Genomic DNA, 22064 nt, shown 5'->3' on the forward strand with positions numbered 1-22064 from the left:
ATTCAAATATCAAAAATAGGGATGCCATTCTTTGGTGCCACACCCCCACCCCAAACAATTTTAAGATGGTAATTATATATCCTAATTCCAGTACAGTTGCTTTAAATAAAAAACAAGAATTACTTAATTTCTTAACAGTAGACCTACTGTTTATTTACCTAACAACCAACACAGATATTTAAGTTACATTTTAATCAGTAGGCCTACAGACTTCACCATGAAGGGCACGGTATTGTGCTTGTTTCGCTGATCTTATAACGTCATTATTTAGACAAATGACACTTAATATCTGTATTCAAAATTTCCAGCTTGTGTGCCTTTAAAAAAGCACTTACAGTTTTTGTTGTCATGCCAGCTTGATGCTTGGTCTTGTTATTTCTTCAATAATAGAGGAAACTTTCTGAAATATTATCATACTTCCCCGTGTATAATCCCAACTTCGCGTACAAGAATATCCACGGGTAAAGTCCCAGGGTTTAAATTGGGTAAGCAGGCCTAGGCCGGTAAATTTAACAAATGCTCACAAAAAATAAAGGAATTGTCTCCGAATTCTGCCGTAAAGTTAAATACAAAGCCCATCCTTGTAAATTCTTTTGTTGTTTACTGTCGCTAAAAATAAACAGCTTGCTAACTGCGGCTGGAAATAGACAGCACCGCAGTCGTCCCTGAAAAGACCCACCCAGTTGGCTGATCAGATCGTTGATTTACAGCGTAAAGACTCTAAAAATAGGGACGTCCTGATTTTTTGGTGTTTTTGACATCAGATTTTTTTTTTTTAAATTCTAAAAATAGGTACGTCCTGATTTTTTGGTGTTTTTGACATTGGAAATCAGGACGATGCCTATTAAATCAGGACGGTTGGCAGGTATGAATTGACATTTGATTTGTACTATTGACTGTTTAAGTTAATTACGTTTGCCTATAGAAATCAAATAATCTAACCTCTTTCAACCATATTTTCAGAATTTGGTCCAATAGTTTGTGTATTCTTTTCAGTTTCTGATATGACAACGGCCTCGTTTTCTTTATCCATAGGCTCACAGTCTGGAAAATCAAAGAGGTATACAAAATGTTATAAAATCTCTTACAATAAATACAGTTTTATCTGTTCATTACACATCTCTAGTTCAAGTGTCATGAGCTTGCATATAATTAACTGTTTTTCACTGCATGCAGGTTTCTGTGCAAGTATGTTGGTGAAAAATGTCAATTATGTATTATGTACTGTGTAAATATTAGTATATTAACATGTAATATTAATATTATTATTAAGAGCTGTTTAACATCAGCACCCACCTGCTTTAAATTATACCACTAAAAATCAACTAACCTCTTTCCAACTTGATTTCATAATTCTCTTTCATCTTATTCGTATTCTGTTCATGTTCACACACACAGTAGTCTTTAAATCCTTGAGCCATAGTCCAACAATCTGTACAAATTACAGTAACCAAAGTGTAGAGTTTATGTTACAGATAACCTTCAATCAGAGTTCACATAGAAAACACTAATACCATATTGAAAGTAACATAACCTTATGGCTTAAAACAGCAACCACCACCATCAACTACTTAAAGCCAGGCACTGACCAGCTGTGTCCAATGTTTGTCACCCGAGACGTGCGTACAAGAGACCACTTTTACCTGTTCACACTGTCACTAAGGCAGTGACAATCTTGTCAGTGACAATCAGCCTATGATTGTATGACGCAGTCAGCACCCAGCTTAATGCAATTACTATTAAAGTCATTATGTACATCTGTCATTAAAAAGGTGTCCCTTACAAGTTAGCAAAAAGAAATTATAAATTACGATTATCAATACCGGTCAAATGTTAATCTCACAATTCTGTTAACATTGATTTACACTATTTAAGTTAACTAATTTTGCTTAATGTGGCAATCAAATATGACCTTTATAATCCATATTTTCAGAATTTGATTTTGTGCATTCTTTACAGTTTCTGACAAGACAACAAGTTCGATTTTTTTCATCCATGATTGCGCGAGCTTAATTCGAGGAACTTCTCCTCGGCCCGGCCCCCCCCCCACCCCTAAGTGGCGCTTTGCTTATAGTGTTCTCACAGAATTTGTTGGTTAAAATTGGCAACTATGCATGCAAAAAAAACCTCCTGGCCTCATCAAACTTTTTTCAAAAAAAGAGTGAAACTAATAATTGTTTGCCTAGGCTAGGCCCATGTGAAATGGAAAATCAAAGAGGTATACAAAATGTTATAAAATCTCTTACAATAAATACAGTTTTATCTGTTCATTACACATCTCTAGTTCAAGTGTCATGAGCTTGCATATAATTAACTGTTTTTCACTGCATGCATGTTTCTGTGCAAGTATGTTGGTGAAAAATGTCAATTATGTATTATGTACTGTGTAAATATTAGTATAATAACATGTAATATTAATATTATTATTAAGAGCTGTTTAACAGCAGCACCAACCTGCTTTAAATTATACCACTAAAAATCAACTAACCTCTTTCCAACTTGATTTCATAATTCTCTTTCATCTTATTCGTATTCTGTTCATGTTCACACACACAGTAGTCTTTAAATCCTTGAGCCATAGTCCAACAATCTGTACAAATTACAGTAACCAAAGTGTAGAGTTTATGTTACAGATAACCTTCAATCAGAGTTCACATAAAAAACTCTAATACCATATTGAAAGTAACATAACCTTATGGCTTAAAACAGCAACCACCACCATCAACTACTTAAAGCCAGGCACTGACCAGCTGTGTCCAATGTTTGTCACCCGAGACGTGCGTACAAGAGACCACTTTTACCTGTTTACACTGTCACTAAGTCAGTGACAATCTTGTCAGTGACAATCTTGTCAGTGACAATCAGCCTATGATTGTATGACGCAGTCAGCACCCAGCTTAATGCAATTACTATTAAAGTCATTATGTACATTTGTCATTAAAAAGGTGTCCCTTACAAGTTAGCAAAAAGAAATTATAAATTCCGATTATCAATATCGGTCAAATGTTAATCTCACAATTCTGTTAACATTGATTTACACTATTTAAGTTAACTAATTTTGCTTAATGTAGCAATCAAATATGACCTTTATATCCATATTTTCAGAATTTGATTTTGTGCATTCTTTACAGTTTCTGACAAGACAACAAGTTCGATTTTTTTCATCCATGATTGCGCGAGCTTAATTCGAGGGACTTCTCCCCGGCCCGCCCCCCCCCACCCCTAAGTGGCGCTTTGCTTATAGTGTTCTCACAGAATTTGTTGGTTAAAATTGGCAACTATGCATGCAAAAAAAAACCTCCTGCCCTCATCAATCTTTTTTTTTAAAAAGAGTGAAACTAATAATTGTTTGCCTAGGCCCATGTGAAAGACATTCCTATCCTACTATAGCTAGATAGGGCCTACCATCCATTAATCTAGGCCTCGCTAGGCTAACCTAGGCACATGGGGCCCAGGCCAGGCCCTCTAGTTAGACTAGGGCTAGGCCCTAGGTGGCCGGTTCAAGATAGGCCTACTCCATACATGTAACATAAGCCTACCAAAAGGTTCTACATAGACAACTGTCCCAACCAATTGATGAATGCGTACTTACCACAAATTAAAAAGTAACTGGGTCTAAGCTAGGGCCTAATGTTACCTAGTATACCGGGGAGTCGTTCAGTGTATAGCCTAAGCAGTGCACGTGAATTTCATCATGTGGGGCGCCATTTTGTAATTGTAGAGGGCGGCAAATAGATATAGGCCAAGCGCTGCCATAGAGCAAAGAGTATCTCTTTGCATAGAGTTATAATAAATAGGTTAATTTGAGTACAGTACTACATACAATGTTTTAAGTCTCATATTTACAAATGAGAGAAAACAATTATTTCTTTTATAATATGATTGCAATAAATTTTGCAGTAACTGATACATTACTATAAAGTTATGTATTGGATGTAGTTTTATTACTTTTGTATTTAGTTGTTTCATACTGAACTCTTGCAGTAGGCCTACGTCCTCATATGTCTTATGTAATACAATTTTTAATATGGCTATGGCTAAATTTAAAGTCAATATGATAAATATTATATTAATGTATCTGTTCTGCCAAAAGGCATAAGATTAAATTATTCTAATTTGCTTGAAGCATTGATTTCATAGACTGGAATATAAATTTCTGTGAGTGCGAAAATCCAATCCAATCCAATTGGGACTACGAAAAACATTTTCTTGTTTATTGTACTTTTTAATATTGCAATTGACAGGGATGATACATATATAATAGTGAATGGAAAATGTATTGTATTTTCATTTGTTTGCTTTAAGTTGACAATTGAACACAGTTTTTCGGAAAGCTACAAATCGAAATAAAAATAAAATATTAGAGAAGCACAGTGGACTTAACCTGGAGAAGAAGCCCATCTCGTAGAAACTCTCATATTGGTTTGCAAATGTAGTAAAGTTAAAAAAAAGCCACCTTGAAGAGATTCTTGAAGAATTCCGAGATTGTACATACATTAAATGAAGGTCAAAGAACAGAAAATATTTAATTGCTCTAATATTCAATTAAAAGTTAATACCTTGCTCTATATAGAAAATTAATGTTAGTGAATATAATTTTGTACCACGACGATGGAACAGGCAACTCAGATGCTGGTGGAATGTTGATTGCTCAAAATGAATGCAAAGCCTGTATTTGTGGGACATCTCGTTTTGATATACTATTCCTAGTTGTATACTGTATTTATTTTGTATGACGAATGGCAATTTTAATCAAAGATTCATTTATTCTACTGGCAGGTAATTACAAGAGCAATGTGACAGTGTGTTTATATTAAGCGTGCTCATAAATAATATATACTTGTCTTATTTCTGTTATATTTCGAATGAGGGAGGTATATCTAGAGCATGGGTGTAGAAAGTAATATAATCTACGTAAAACCTTGTTTTCAAACTTAGGAATCGATATGGGAAAAATCCATAAAATTTGAGGTCTTCACATATTATAGAGGGCAGCTATCATCTCCTTCTTCAATTAATATATATTTCACACTCGCTCGTCTACGCAGGGAAAATTAAATATAAAGTAATTCATTTCGGTACAAATGCAAATTAATTTGTCATATTTTATAATGGTGCGGGGAACTTGAATTTGTTAAATCGGAGAAGGACTTGGGAGTGAGGTTCGATTCAAATTTTTAGAAAGCTGTAACTTATTTAAAAGTCTAAATTTTATTAACAAACATAAATATTTTTACATGATTTGTTTTAATTGTTAATCATGCAAAACTTCATCATCATTTAATTACTGGTGACATGAATTGCTAATTAATGATGTTCTCATTCCAATGAATTTAAATTAATTTTGTGACAAGGATCATAGAGCTAGGATAGTATGATGTTCACAATTACTTGTGTGTCGCCCTCTCTTCCCAGGAAGTTCACACCAAAAGTTTTGGTTCACCCAAGATCCTGATAAAGATCTTTGGTAATAACTCAAGAGCCTGCACGCTTACAAAGACAGTAAATTTTCGGTGTACACAAACAGACTGTGTGTGTAGTCTCAGCAATCGTAGGCGATTCTAAAAAAGAGATCATCTGGTCCTATTTTTATGACGTTATCTGCAGCATAATTATAGACGCATTATTTTTCTAGTAAGTACGCATTTGTTTTTGTTAATACTATGATTCATAGATCGCAGGCCAGGGCACAGGCTAGGCGAGGCAGTATTTACAGTGCTAACCTGGGTGGTGCCGCTGCTCACCTCTTTATCTACTTGAAATATCCTACTAACAGGATGCCCCTCCCCCAGCCGGCCAGGAGAATTTACCCCCGTCGGACAGATCTGGCCACCCCTCCCACCCCTTGTGCCTAGTGGCGTATATGAGGCATGTTGTGGCAAAATGGCTAAGTTGTAGCAAAAATTGAAATTCAACTTTTTGGTATTTTCAAATACCTGAGTATGTGATCTTTAAAATGAGGGGTCATTCATTCAAATTGGACAAACCAAAGTTATTGGAAAGTGAAAGTACAGTACTCTTAGAGTCAAGATAAACAGGATTTTGAGTAATTGCCTTTCAAAGGTATTTGTGCATACATTGTTTAATATAATGAACTATGAAAAATAACGTTAAATAAACAATTTTTTAACCACTTCCAGAACTAATACTTTGAGACATGATTTTATAAGACATTAAACTGTTGACCTATAGTAAAAAACAAATTTGGATTTTTTAGCAATTTTTTGAGCTCCCATATTTTATAGCTCATTTACTCAATACTGGACTGTGCAACAACTTTACCATTTCGCCACAACATGCCTCATATAGCGGAGGCCGCGGGGGCGCACGCCTCCCCCAGTTGCTCTCTTCAAAAAGATCACGGTCAAGTAGTTAAAAATCACCTAAAATCACCATATTTTGCGAACTGGCGCCCTTCAATTGATCATCGAGCCCCCTTTACCCTTGCGTCCCCCTCCCCCATCAGCCCTCCAATTTCAAGACTTCTAGATATGCCTCTGCCCAGGCCCTGTCGTCCGACAACCCAAAAATGGGGAAAAAAAAATAATTTGCCTATCCAAATAATGCTATATTGATTGCCAATCCCTATTGTGGTCTAAAAGCACACTTGGGACCAAATTAATCTCTCCCTATGAACCATAACCAGGATTTTTTTTATTAGTCCGAGCCGCCTTGCTTCGGACCCCTTGTCCGAATGTCAGCAAATTTCTGGCACCACCGCTGCTACTACTGAGACTACTGTTCATTAGGGCACATGAAAAAATATGTTAGATTATCACTCCCTTTGGGAAATATTTATGCGGGAATTTTAATTTTCATTTATTTTAACAGTCATTAAAAACAATGCAAATTTGTGACTGGAAATACATACATTTTCTTAAAAAAACTATAAAATTATACCAGTTTTTATAATCTAATATGTCTTGCCAAATATAAACAGTTTCTCATTCATCGATTAAAATATATATAAAAAACAACAATATTCTGTTGTTCCAAAAAAAAAAAAAAAAAAAAATTCCCATCCTCACAATTTAAAAAATAAAAAGAGTAAATCTAATTATGTTTCTGTTCATATGAGATGGAAGCCACCATCATATAAGAGCATGGAACATCATTTTCACAATGTTTTAAATTGGTAATCGTATGTCTGAAGAACACTATTTCAAAATAAGCAAAAACATTGCTAGAGAATATTTCAACAAACACTTTATGGGTGTTAGTATTTTGCATATGATTTCGTCACATACTGGAAATACCTAATGCTATAATATAGAAAGACTGCAATTGGTACTGGTCAGTAACTAAAAAATAATTAACGACAACAATTGAACACAAAGGAACCACAACCTAAAATCAGTGAAGCAGAATTGAAACATAGTTGTCAAAGTATGCTAGTGATCTCTCAGTGATAGTAAAACCATGTGACCAATATAATTACAGTATATAAATGACTACTTGATGGTAGAATCCTATAAAGTTTTAGTGTTGGTGGTCGTGGAGCAGTAATGTGTAATCCATATAAAATATAATCATAATAATCTTATTTTTGCATTTGGTTATTTTTTTGTATAGGAACAGTTTCTTTTTACGCTAAATCTGGGACTAACTGTAACTGTCGTTGATTGTATGAGATAGGAGTTAAATCATAAACATAATAAAAATGACCTGCTTTTAAAACCTTGGTTTTATGGGTAATTTTTTTGACTTAGTAAACTAAGCAAAAAATATCTACATTATTACCTACACAGTTTATGGGTGTTGGCATTTTTCATGTGATTTCGTCACATTTGATATGCAAATACCAACTGCTGCCTCAAGATCACAGTTGGTACGGGTCAATATGAAAGTATTGGCCATAATATAAATTTTAGACCATAATATTTAAGACTGTTTACCAAACAACATAAAACATATACTTCCGTGTTGGTACGTGCTTAAAAACTGATTCCTTGAAATTTAGATATGGAAGTGATAATTCATTAAATTCCAACTAATTATCTACACATGCTACCCATACAGTATTTATTTAAAATATTAACATTCTAAAGAGTGTACAGTACTTCCTTTTAACTTAAGGAAGTATAAATTTATATGGGCCTGAAGTGTTCTGTTTAGAAGTTTTGTATTTGTTTTCTATTTTTTACGTAATTAAATGACATGCATACAATTTCAACATTTATGGAAAAAAAAGTTATATTATTACATTTATAAACACACTAAACAATAATGTTGTTTGTTGTGTATATAGCTATAATGGTTACTGATATTACATAATTTACTTTTTGCATTTTACTTTACCTTTTTGGGATAAATGCTAAATAAATTAGTAAATCAGGTCACACATTTTTTAATCTTTTATAAATGTTCATGCAATAATGTCTCAAGTGAAAAATGAAAGAATGGACTTTTCTTCCTTTTACACACATGCAACAGCAAGTACAAAAACTTGCCAAACAGGGAGGAAAAATTCTTTAGAATCTAATTCTGTAATTAGGTAGTGGAACTTGTTTTAGACATGGGGTGGGAGGGGGGTAACCCTTGCAGTGACAGGATGTAAACCCAGAGCCCAGGGATTGAAAACAAGCATCTTTGACCACCAAGCTATTTCAACTGTATTTTTGGAAAGTCCCAACCCATCCAATTCCTCTTTCCTTCTTTAAAATATAAATTAAAACCTTTTAAGGTTTTTTAAAATACCTTAATATATTTAAATTTTCATTATTATTGTAAAAAAGGTAATAAATATATATGTTATTATTCAGGAAAGTTTAGAACTTTGATATGTGAGTCAGGATGTCAAAGTTTAATTACTTAAATACAATAAAGTAATCACTCAGAATATTTACCTAATATGGTTTTTACAATGTGGACCAGGACTTATCATGTGGACTTTGATTTGAGTTGGTGTACCCATTTGAAGTCAAACAGTTTCATAAAATCAGACACAATTACCAGAGTATCTAAGAATCACGCTGTACAGATTTTATCCTACAGTTATCAATAGGAGTAAGGGTAAGTAAAGGCAAAAAATATTAGAAGCTTGTGTTTCAGGTTCATCAAATAGACTTCCCCCTGATCATACAGAATATTATATTATAGCACTATGCTGAGGATTTATACAAATTTTCATAGCACATTTTTAAAGTTTGTATTTATACAAATTTCCATAGCCCAGTATTTCATAATATTTTTAAAGTTTGTATTTAACACTCTCAACTTTATTTAAATCTACCCACTGCAGTAGTTTCACAAACTCTCAGGTTGTGAACATTACCAAACTTGATTATCATTTTATTCAAAACCATTTTAAAGTTTGTCACACATTGAGGACAAACTACTGAATTCACTCTACACAAATGTAATACAAACAGAACAAAAAAAACTTCAATATCAATATCAGGTTGTTCATGGCTGGTAAGCACTCCCTGCACAGTCCAGACGAACATTGTTTTTATGTTTAATCTAAATGTTTTTATGTTTAATCTAAATGTTTTTATGTTTAATCTAAATGTTTTTATGTATAATCTAAATGCTGTGTTGTAGTACTATTAATTATAGACAATTTCAATTTTTGTTTTTTTATATAGATTGCAATTAAATTGTTATTGTATCATATCATATTGTATCTCTCAATTTATTAATTAAAAGTCTAAAACCAATTAGTTATGCACAGATAATAATTATTGCTTGCAACAAAGCTGTTTTTTTGAATTGTACTCCACAAATCTCAGGCGATACCTCGCACAACTCGAGTAACGTCTCGTATCTAATGTCATGGCTCGCTGGCTCACACTTGCGATGTCTTGCACTTGATCAAATAACACGCTGGCTCGCACTTTGGCAACACTCTTTGGCAATCAACTCGCCCCTAGAAAACCCGCCCTTGGACCATCCAGTCTTCAAAATAAAAATTGTAACCTTTGGTAATTTTTGAAACTTTATTTAAAAAAAACCTAAACCATAATTCACCACTATAGACACTTTTTGACAAAAATGAAAAATTATGACTTTTGTTAGCCAATGAAAAGTGTTCTAATATAGACAATGGATCGTGTCTCATATTATTTGTTATATTTTTATTATTCATTATTTTCACTTGACTCACATAAATAATTTTGTTCGAAGAACATTTATATGCAGTTGTACTTCGCAGCACTTCACTTCAATTTCTAGTTATATTTAAGTTTTCATTAAATTGTAAAAAAAGTAATAAATAAATATGTTATTATTCAGGAAAGCTTAGAACTTTGATATATGAGTCAGCATGTCAAAGTTTAATTACTTAAATACAATAAAATAATCACTCAGAATATTTACCTAATATGGTTTTTACAATGTGGACTTACTGTATCAGGTAGACTTTGATTTTAGTGGGTGTATTTACTGCTCACTAAATACTCCATTTGAAGGCCACCAGTTTCATTTCAAGACGCCTTTATGAAGTATATAAGAATTATGCTGTACAGACTTTATTGAACAGTTTAGAAATAGGAATAGAAGGTTAAGTAAAAGCTCAAAATTTCTGAAAAATAAATAGCTTGTGTTTACTGCAGGTTTCATTGAATATTAAACTTTGCCCAGATCATACAGAAATTATTATTTTTATGATTTATTTGATAGCACTTGCTAAGGATTGATATGCATTTCCAGCCTTTAATTAACCCAGCCCAGTACTCTTTTAAAGTTTGTACACTACATACAAACTTCATTGAAAATCCTACCACTATACTTTCCCTAAGTCTGTATCTCATTAACCACTTCCAAGTTTTTCATTAAATACCCTTTTGGTGTCTTGGAAAATCAGTTGTACAACATATCAAAATATTTTCTTCCGGAGCCTGGTTGTAGACATTAAAAATCTACCTTTCTACTGTGGTACTTTTATAAACAATTTAAAAGTTGGTTACACTACAAACTTTATTTATCATCCCATTTCAATATCATTTGGTTAAACTATTTTTTATTACTGTCATACTACAATATATTTTTCATTGAAAATATTTTTTAGTAACCAGCGATGTAGATATGAAAGGTCCTTGTGCAAGATTAACTGCTGGGCTCTTTGATGAGAAGTGTCAACTATGTGAGTTATGGTTGGGGGTTTGCCATTATTTACATATTTTTAATGCTCGAAGATGTCCAACAACAATTGTCTACAGTTTATATGATTCATGATATTTCTTGTACAGAAAAGTGATAATAAACCCACAAGTATCAGAAGGCATTTATTCACATCTTTTGTATTCTGTCAGTTAAAATATTTAAAAATAAATCAAATAAATAAGGTAAATATAAATAAAATAAAAACAAGTAAAAAAAAACACTAGTGCAAAATCAGATCTCTAATCTACTTCCTTAAATTATGAACAAGCTTTATTGTGGGGCTTGCTGGCTTTTTTTTTTTTTTGTTTTTTTTGTTTCAACAATTTATTCTATTTTTACTTTTCTGTTATTCAGAAAGTTCATAGTTAGACAAAATGTTATGTGCTGTATAAGTGCTCAACAATTGACCATTATATTATATTAAAAATTAAATAGGAAACATTTTAATTATAATTTTTAAAGGCAGATTGAACAGGCCCTTAAAAGTGCTTTGCATTTGCTATAATACTGCCCATACCTACGCCACTGATAGTAAGTTTCTATTAATACCTTTGACCACGTTGGAAACAAGATAATCTAAGATTACAAACCCTTGCCCAGTTGTGGCATATCTATACATATATAGTTAATTCGCTCAATCCGCTGGTTGTTATTGTATTATAGGAGTGTAATATTAACTAAACATATGTATCATGTGAGGTGTAGCCAAGTGGTAAAAGTGCACATTATGTAATGGACTGTATGAGGTTCGAATCTCGCTTTTCGACAACTCTGTCGAATGATATGCTGGAGTTGGCATTTGTCAGATGGAACTGAAAAAATGTATAGATACGTCCATTCTAAAATTTGCATTTTATTTCTGATCCACTATCTCAAATTTAATAACTTTTTTGTAGGAAAGCTGATATTAATATTACTGTATCTAATTTCTGATTCATCAAAGATTTTTATGACATGTTGCCATTAATATCATCTTTATTGGATAATGAGAATCATTTAAACTTTATTAATGAGATGGCTACAATACAAGTTACACTTTCTATCAGTCAGTAAAATCTGATTTTCCTAGCAGAGGGATTTTGCAATAATTCACAATAAAACCATAAATTGAAGTGACTAAGAAATAAAGACTTATTTATCTGTTATTAGTTCACAATCTTCCATATTTATCTAAAGTCCAAACAAACCAGATTGAATGAATGTAATTTATAATATTTCAACTGAGTAACAATCTATTGTTCTTTGTGTCAAAGGATCATGCTCTATGTGCACATAGAGATGGAAAGAGCCTTAACCTTATGTATTGAAATTCGGGAACCAGACAACATCGTAAGAGCTATATATGATTTATATATTTACTCTTTCCAAAGAATATGGAAGAAAGCATGTTATCCTTGTTATGGGTTATTCTCCTCCCTTTACCTTTTTAACGTATAAAAAAACAATATGCAATTGTACTTGTACACAGCTATGGAAGGATTCCCGCTGTGTTTGGTTGTCTTTTTTGCTACTCTCCCTCCCCACGCATCTCATAGATACACCACTTGTTTGGTAATTTCTTTACCAGTGCCAGTGTGACTTTGAGCATTATAAGATATCAACAGTCAGTTGGTGTATGAACTTTGACTTGAACAAATCACCTGACGATGTAGATAATCTTATCAGCACACTTTGTTATTTTTAGTGACGATAGTATCATATTATGTGATAATTATGACAATAATTGTCTGATATAAAATTTTAGTTTGACCAAGCCTCCCTTTTTAAACAAAGTAAATTTATTGTTTTTTTTACTTTTCTGTTGTTCAGAAAGTTCATAGTTAGATAAAAGTTATGTGCTGTATAAGTGCTCAAAAACCTTATTGCTGCGAAGTAGCCAATTCATATTCTTGAGAGCAATTTGACCTCTGAAAGGTCATTGTTTGTCAAAAAACAAGGGACTAAGACGACTGAAAAGCGGAGTTTCCTTCTTTCGTTCTGCCGGGTAAAATCAATTACTTTAGGCGACGTTTGTATACTAACCAACACGTACCAACATCCGCTTGTCGCGCTAGCCTTATCCTACTCTATGCCTAGACTAGCTAGGATGGTATAGGCCTAGCCTTGAAGGGACGAAGGTCCCAATGAAAAACAACGTCGCTCCTTGAAAGCTAACATTGTCTATTTAACATCACAATAATTAATTATTAGATCTATAGTTGTTTTTTTAATTGTACTCCACAAATCTCAGCCGATACCTCGCACAACTCGAGTAATGTCTTGTATCTATTGTCGTGACATCATGGCTCGCTGGCTCACACTTGCGATGTCTCGCACTTGTGATCAAATAACATGCTGGCTCGCACTTTGGCAACACTCTTTGGCAATCAACTTGCCCCTAGAAAACCCGCCCTTGGAAACTTGCCCCATAAAAAAATGTACACTTCCTAGACCATGCAGTCTTCAAAATAAAAATTGTAACCTTTGGTAATCAACTATATTTTCCACATACATAGAAATTTTGGAAACTTTATTAAAAAAAAACCTAAACCATAATTCACCACTATAGACACTTTTTGACAAAAATGAAAAATTACGACTTTGTTACCCAATGAAAAGTGTTCTAATATAGACAATGGATCGTGTCTCATATTATTTGTTATATTTTTATTATTCATTATTTTCACTTGACTCGCATAAATAATTTTGTTCGAAGAACATTTATATGCAGTTGTATTTCGCAGCACTTCACTTGCAATTTGCAATTTCTAGTTAGGTTTAAGTTTGCATTAAATTGTAAAAAAAGTAATAAATAAATATGTTATTATTCAGGAAAGTTTAGAACTTCGATATATGAGTCAGCATGTCAAAGTTTAATTACTTAAATACAATAAAATAATCACTCGGAATATTTACCTAATATGGTTTTTACAATGTGGACTTACTGTATCAGGTAGACTTTGATTTTAGTGGGTATATTTACTGCTCACTAAATACTCCATTTGAAGGCCACCAGTTTCATTTCAAGTTAGACACCTTTATGAAGTATATAGAAATTATGCTGTACAGACTTTATTGAACAGTTTAGAAATAGGAATAGAAGGGTAAGTAAAAGTTCAAAATTTCTGAAACATAAATAGCTTGTGTTTACTGCAGGTTTCATTGAATATTAAACTTTGCCCAGATCATACAGAAATTATTTATGATTTATTTGATAGCACTTGCAAAGGATTGATATGCATTTCCAGCCTTTAATTACCCCAGCCCAGTACTCTTTTAAAGTTTCTACACTACATACAAACTTCATTGAAAATCCTACCACTATACTTTCCCTGTATCTCATTAACCGCTTCCAAGTTTTTTATTAAATACCCTTTTGGTGTCTTGGAAAATCAGTTGTACAACATATCAAAATATTTTCTTCCGGAGCCTGGTTGTAGACATTAAAAACCTACATTTCTACTGTGGTACTTTTATAAACAATTTAAAAGTTGGTTACACTACAAACTTTATTTATCATCCCATTTCAATATCATTTGGCTAAACTATTTTTTATTACTGTCATACTACAATATATTTTTCATTGAAAATATTTTTTAGTAACCAGCGATGTAGATATGAAAGGCCCTTGTGCAAGATTAACTGCTGGGCTCTTTGATGAGAAGTGTCAACTATGTGAGTTATGGTTGGGGGTTTGCCATTATTTACATATTTTTAATGCTCGAAGATGTCCAACAACAATTGTCTACAGTTCAAGATTCAAGATATTTCTTGTACAGAAAAGTGGTAATAAACCCACAAGTATCAGCAGGCATTTATTCACATCTTTTGTATTCTGTCAGTTAAAATATTTCAAAATAAATCAAATAAATAATGTAAATATAAATAAAATAAAAACAAGTAAAAAAAACCTACACTAGTGCAAAATCAGATCTCTAATCTAATTCCTTAAATTATGAACAAGCTTTATTGTGGGGCTTGCTGGCTGTTTTTTGTTTTGTTTTAACAATTTATTCTATTTTTACTTTTCTGTTATTCAGAAAGTTCATAGTTAGACAAAATGTTATGTGCTGTATAAGTGCTCAACAATTGACCATTATATTATATTAAAAATTAAATAGGAAACATTTTAATTATAATTTTTAAAGGCAGATTGAACAGGCCCTTAAAAGTGCTTTGCAGTTGCTATAATACTGCCCATACCTACGCCACTGATAGTAAGTTTCTATTAATACCTTTGACAACGTTGGAAACAAGATAATCTAAGATTACAAGCCCTTGCCCAGTTGTGGCATATCTATACGTATATAGTTAATTCGCTCAATCCGCTGGTTGTTATTGTATTATAGGACTGTAATATTAACTAAACATGCGTATCATGTGAAGTGTAGCCAAGTGGTAAAAGTGCACATTATGTAATGGACTGTATGAGGTTCAAATCTTGCTTTTCGACAACTCTGTCGAATGATATGCTGGAGTTGGCATTTGTCAGATGGAACTGAAAAAATGTATAGATACGTCCATTCTAAAATTTGCATTTTATTTCTGATCCACTATCTCAAATTTAATAACTTTTTTGTAGGAAAGCTGATATTAATATTACTGTATCTAATTTCTGATTCATCAAAGATTTTTATGACATGTTGCCATTAATATCATCTTTATTGGATAATGAGAATCATTTAAACTTTATTAATGAGATGGCTACAATACAAGTTACACTTTCTATCAGTCAGTAAAATCTGATTTTCCTAGCAGAGGGATTTTGCAATAATTCACAATAAAACCATAAATTGAAGTGACTAAGAAATAAAGACTTATTTATCTGTTATTAGTTCACAATCTTCCATATTTATCTAAGTCCAAACAAACCAGATTGAATGAATGTAATTTATAATATTTCAACTGAGTAATAATCTATTGTTCTTTGTGTCAAAGGATCATGCTCTATGTGCACATATAGATGCAAAGAGCCTTAACCTTATGTATTGAAATTCGGGAACCAGACAACATCGTAAGGCTATATATGATTTATATATTTACTCATTCCAAAGAATATGGAAGAAAGCATGTTATCCTCGTTATGGGTTATTCTCCTTCCTTTACCTTTTTAACGTATAAAAAAGCAATATGTAATTGTACTTGGACACAGCTATGGAAGGATTCCCTCTGTGTTTGGTTGTCTTTTTTGCTACTCCCCCTCCCCACGCATCTCATAGATACACCACTTGTTTGGTAATTTCTTTTCCAGTGCAAGTATGACTTTGAGCATTAAAAGATATCAACAGTCAGTTGGTGTATGAACTTTGACTTGAACAAATCACCTGACGAAGTAGATAATCTTATCAGCACACTTTGTTAGATTTAGTGACGATAGTATCATATTGTGTGATAATTATGACAATAATTGTCTGATATAAAATTTTAGTTTGACCAAACCTCCCTTTTTAAACAAAGTAAAGCTTTAGCATACAGTGTAGAAAGCTGAATTGCTAAACTCTTTGTACTGGAGATAAAAAATTATCAACCAAACCCTGTCTCTTGAGGATTAATTGTTCAGAATAATAATATTAATAATCATATTTCGATGTGAGTTTGATAGTCATATAAACTGCCATAGAATCTGCTATCTGAGGTTGTATTTGTGTGAAATACAATGGGCGTGAAAAAAGGGCTTTTTGTCATAATCAATTCTGTTACTAAAGACTACAGTATATTTTAATGAAAATATTTTATAAGTTTCTTTTTACAGTGACCACATTTGAAATAATGTGCCTGGTGCTCTTTCATGTGCTAGGTTGTTTATTTTACGTTGCAAAACTCTACATGCGACAAAAAAAGTTTGAATCTCCCACTATGTCTGCTAACAAATTATTTGTCAACAGCATGATTGCAAGCTGAGCCTGTTTTTCTTTCTTTATAAACATCATAAGACGGTTAGATATTCATTATCCCATGGAGGTTTAAAACAAACATTATACCTTCCAATCTTTAAAAAAAATTATGTGTTCCAAATTATAATCATTCTTATATAAATCACTATCCTAAACGAACATCAATTTGGGTTTTGTGTAACCATTCAACATCTATGTCATTGTGGATCTTATCTCCAACATTACGATGGCATACAAATCAAATCTCACTCACAAGCATAACGTGTGGCGTACCACAAGGGTCAGTTTTAGGCTCATTGCTGTTTCTAATTTATGTTAACGATATTCAGTTAGTTTAATAGTAATGTACTTAAAACTGTTTCTTTTCTTGATGATACGACTGTTTTCCTATCAGGAGAATAGATAATCCTGATCAGCTGTTAACTGACATAAACCATGAACTTGTAAAGGTATTTGATTGGAGCAGCATTAACAAACTATTGTTAAATATTACCAAACTAAGTATGTGATTTTGCGCCCCTAATCAGAAAAAATGCCCTAAAATTGACAATTGTTCTAAAATCAATGGTAAGGCAAGAGTTCAATGGAAAGAAGTTCAATTCTTGGAGATAATTTTAAATGAACATATTAATTGGAAAATTCATATTGACTTTGTTGCAAGAAAAATCTCTAAGTCAATAGGAGTAATTGCCAGAGTCAAACAGTTTTTTCCTACAACTATTTTACTTGCTCTTCACAATACCTTAATTCTGCCTTACCTCCAATATGGAAATATCATCTGGGGAAGTGACTATCCTACAAACCTTGTCAAAATATATAACCTCTAAAAACGCATTATTCATATAATTACATCATTACCATACAGGTGAAATACTGAGCCACTATTTATGATAAATAAGGTACATGTACAAGTAGAATGCTTTATGTATGGACATACCCATGAACTGTTAGTAAAAGTGTTTAATGATTTATTTCAGTACACAGTTAATGTCCATCTATCGGACAAGATAATGTAATATGCTTCGTACTATTTGTTAGGCTGCCTAAAAGGCAATTCTCAATTTGTGTCCATGGCCTGCATGTATGGAACAATATTGACTAAAAACAACAAATACTCTTATGACTTTTAGAAACTCCTAAAAATATAAGTTATTTCAAATTATCAATAGGTACTTTTATTTTTGTTTTGTTTGTTTTATTTCATCTTTGTTTTTTTTGTTTTCTTTTTTTTTTTGCTTGTCCTTGTATCTGAAACAAGCCTAGGCTTCTAAACTGGTCAATCACCATTGTATTTCTTGTTTTTCATTGGTGAAATAAATGTGACATTGATTGATTGTCCGAAAAATTTTAAAAGATGAAAACAAATGGCACATTACTGTATCTAAATAACTGGAGTTGGTTGAGCAAATCTGAGAATTTTATTTATCGATTATTTCATTTAATTTAATTATTTCAACATTATACAAACACAGGTAATCAAATGTAGGAACTAACAGGTTGTTAAATTAAATATTAATTATTTTTTCTTTATTTATAGCAATCAACGTTACCAGTCACTTTTCTGAAAGTGAGCCAAGATGTGACAATAACATTTGTCCAATACTTGAGAGGCAACTAAAATAGAGAGAGAATGAGGGGAGTGTAGAAATTGATGCTAATATTGAACAAACTACCAGGGTAAGTAGTATAGTTAATTACATAATTTAAGATTGTAATACTAGCATACTGAGAAGGAAAAATCTTGTGTCAAGTGGCCATAGATTAGAATTTATGCTTTAGAGCAATAATGAATATTTATTACTAACTACATAATTTGTATAACAAATTATTTATAAACTATGGCCTCTTATGATTACTTTATCTATAAATAATTACTATTGGCCTAAATATTGATATGTAATAATTAAAAAGTAAACCATTATTGAGATATAAACATCATATATTGTGAAGTCATCATGTACTATAGTGGTTTGTGAACAAACCATTATTATAAATGTAATGTAAGAACTATTACAGTGTACTGACTTTGAAGTTATCATTACACTAAATGTATATTGAATTCAAATTCTAGTCATTTTATATTGAAATAAAAATATATATTTTAAAAATATTAAATATTTAATCCAATTTACTTTGGCGGGTTTTTGTTGCCTTTGTATTCTGTTGCTCTGTATGCATCAAATAGTTTAAATTAACATCAACTAGATCTACACTAAACAACATTGTTGAAATATATACATACCACAAACATAATTTGATATTGCAACAGTATTAGGTAGGTAGTTTATTTAGCTGTTCAGTAAATGTTGAAAGTGTTAAACATTTATTTATTGAATCTGACAATATTACATCTTGTTACAAAATTTGTTGAGTTTTCTCAGGGTTATTATTGACATTGTAGCTTTGTATTGTTTATTAGCCATTCCAACCATATATATTACTAGTAATAATAATAATAATCAGTATTTATAATATAATGTTAATAAATGTCCTAATCTCATAATTCAGTGTTAGTCGTGTGACAATGAACAAACTTATTACTCACCCGCTGCCCTGTATTGGATATTTTGGCTCCATTCTTCGGAGCCCTGTTCACCTCTGGCTTAGTTTAATTGTCCGACACTCAGTAGTAACACATAGGGTCTGAATGGCTAATAAACAATACAAAGCTACTTATTTTTTAATCTTTTAGTGGAAATTTGTGAATCTACAAAAGTTTTATTGCAAGTATTTAGTAAACAGCTGTGAAAAGTAGAGTTCATGTCAAAAAGTATGGAGGAAACAGGTAAATACTAGTAATAAATATTGTTGGCATTTTTGCACTATTTTAAAGGATTTCACTTTAATTCCCTGGTCATTTACATTCTATATTGTCTTGATTCACATTTTAATTGTAATCTTATCTCTATGTTTTAATTTCAATGTTTCCGTTGCGCCGATCTGTCATCTTTGTAAAAAAAGTTTGCTCATTTGAAATGATGAAATAAACTATTAACTTCCAATGAGAAACTGATAAAGGAAAGTAGTTTTCATCTGATTTACAAATATTGTACTTTAAAAAATCCTTAAATTGGTTACCAGCCAATTTAAGGATCTACGCAAAAGAAATTAAAGCTGCTTTCACATAGAACTGCAATACGGTTAATACCATTTTTCGCAAACGGCAGCATTCTATGTGAAAGAGTAAAACGCCTAAATGCCGGCTTAGGTTAGACTTCTTCGGGACCTAGTCAAAATACCGCATTAATACCGTAGCTGTTCATCGGCGTTTAACGCACTGAAGCATAACAAATCAGAGCTCAAAGTGCGAAATATTTTTCGTGCGAAGAGTTGTTTTTCAGATCAGGGTTGCCAATATAAAATTGCGCCCTCTTTGTTCACAGACGCAAAATACTCCTTTTGTCCGGGACCCCTTTCAGGCGGGATACGGTATTCATACCGGATTTTTACTAATTGTGCGAAAGGGTCTACACCAGCAATAGCGCCGGCGTGGCTACGGTATAATTGCGGTATTTTCCAGGGCCGGCGGAACGTTTTACAAAGTGGGGGGGGGGCCACTTATAAGATGAATGGGAATTTGAATCATGCAAATCTGGAATCAAACCTAGGGGATGGGGGTCAACATTTTTCCCAAAAATGAAAGGGGATCTGGGGGTCCTCCCCCGGGAAAATGTTGATTTCTAGATGGCAGGAAATGACCTGTCTCGACTTTTGAGCTAGGTGTCTAATGACATTGTTCTTCAAAATTCAAGGTTTTCCCCCTCTTGAAAACGGTCAGGTAAACTTTCTCATTCTTATTACAGTAAATTGGCCGGTTATGTGTGTATACATACATAAAAAAAACAAAGAATAATGAAAAAAATTAGTAGTTGCATACGTATTCTTTTTTCAATGAATCAATAACCCCTAAAGAAAAGTGGGGTCCGGGAAAATTTTGATTCCTAGATGGCGGAAAATGAGCTTTTCCGACTTCTGAGGTGTCTTAATTACTTTTAAGTTCTTCAAAATTCAAGGTTTTCCATTTTTGAAAACGGTCAGGTAATTTTTCCTATTATCATTACAAGAAATAGGCCTTATGTGTGTATACATACATGAAAAAATGAGTAGTTGCATACGTATTCTTTTTTCAACGGATCGATAAGCTCCAAAGAAAAGGAGGGGGGTTCTCCCACGGGAAAATTTTGATTCCTAGAAGGAGGGAAATGAGTTTTCCCGAGAAGGAGGGAAATAAGTTTTCTCGACTTCTAAGGTGTCTTTTAATTTTTTTTAAGTTCTTCAAATTTCAATTTTTAGAATGCAGGAAATGAGTTATCCTGACTTCTTAAATGTCTTTTAAATGACTTTTTAAGTTCTTCAAAATTGAAGGTTTCCCTTTCTTGAAAACGGTCAGGTAATTTTTTCTCATTTTATATTTTATGTGTGTATACATACATAAATAAATGATTAGTTGCATGCGTATTCTTTTTCCATGAATCGATAAATCCCAAAAAGAAAGGGTGGTCCCCCGGAAAAATTTTGATTCCTAGATGGTGGGAAATGAGCTTTCCCATTATTTGAACAGAAAAAAAAAAAAAAAAATATCAGCTCACAGGTCCTGAAAAGGTAGGTCTAGAATTCTTTTTTTCTTTGTTTTTGTTGCACAAGGGAGGGGTCAGGACCCATGACCCCCTCCCAGATCCACCAATGTGAATTGCGAGAAAATGTAACTCGGTCGGGGACTGGATAAACATTCTCTTTCCCATTCTTCTCCTCCTCCTTCCCTCTTTATTTAAGGAGAACTTAATGTTCTTGCATGTGCAGATGACTTTAGTGATGACATTATGTCCTGCTATACCGTCGTCATGCAATCAATAGCTCCCTAAAGCACACTCTTAATTCAGTCAAACAGTTCTAAATTCTTATAGTGACAATGTGTCATTTTGTCATCACCAAATTTGCATTTAGGCCAAATAAAATTAATGGCTTGTTTCACATTCCCACCCTCATCAAATTTTGGAGACATGACAAAATTTACTCTTTGCTATTTATTGAAAAACGTTTATTTTTCAATGAACAATAAAAATAGTGACTATCTGAAAGAATGATGTC

General features: G+C 32.6%; 1 protein-coding gene across 1 annotated transcript in view; it reads right to left on the bottom strand.

The window, feature by feature from the left end:
• The window catches only part of LOC117120763 (zinc finger protein 37-like), a 10553-nt gene extending 9004 nt beyond the window's left edge, over positions 1-1549 (bottom strand). Inside the window, exons 1-2 of the mRNA XM_033265846.1 lie at positions 1331-1549; positions 943-1044 (exon numbers count right to left, since the gene is read on the bottom strand). Coding sequence (XP_033121737.1) covers positions 943-1044; positions 1331-1421 — 193 coding nt within the window. The 5' untranslated portion in view covers positions 1422-1549. The remainder of the gene's footprint in view (positions 1-942; positions 1045-1330) is intronic.
• Positions 1550-22064: the final 20515 nt, after the last annotated feature.

Source organism: Anneissia japonica, unplaced genomic scaffold (genome assembly GCF_011630105.1).
Source record: "Anneissia japonica isolate Jap-2015-1 unplaced genomic scaffold, ASM1163010v1 scaffold69_len1423075_cov170, whole genome shotgun sequence".
NCBI lineage: Eukaryota > Metazoa > Echinodermata > Crinoidea > Comatulida > Comatulidae > Anneissia > Anneissia japonica.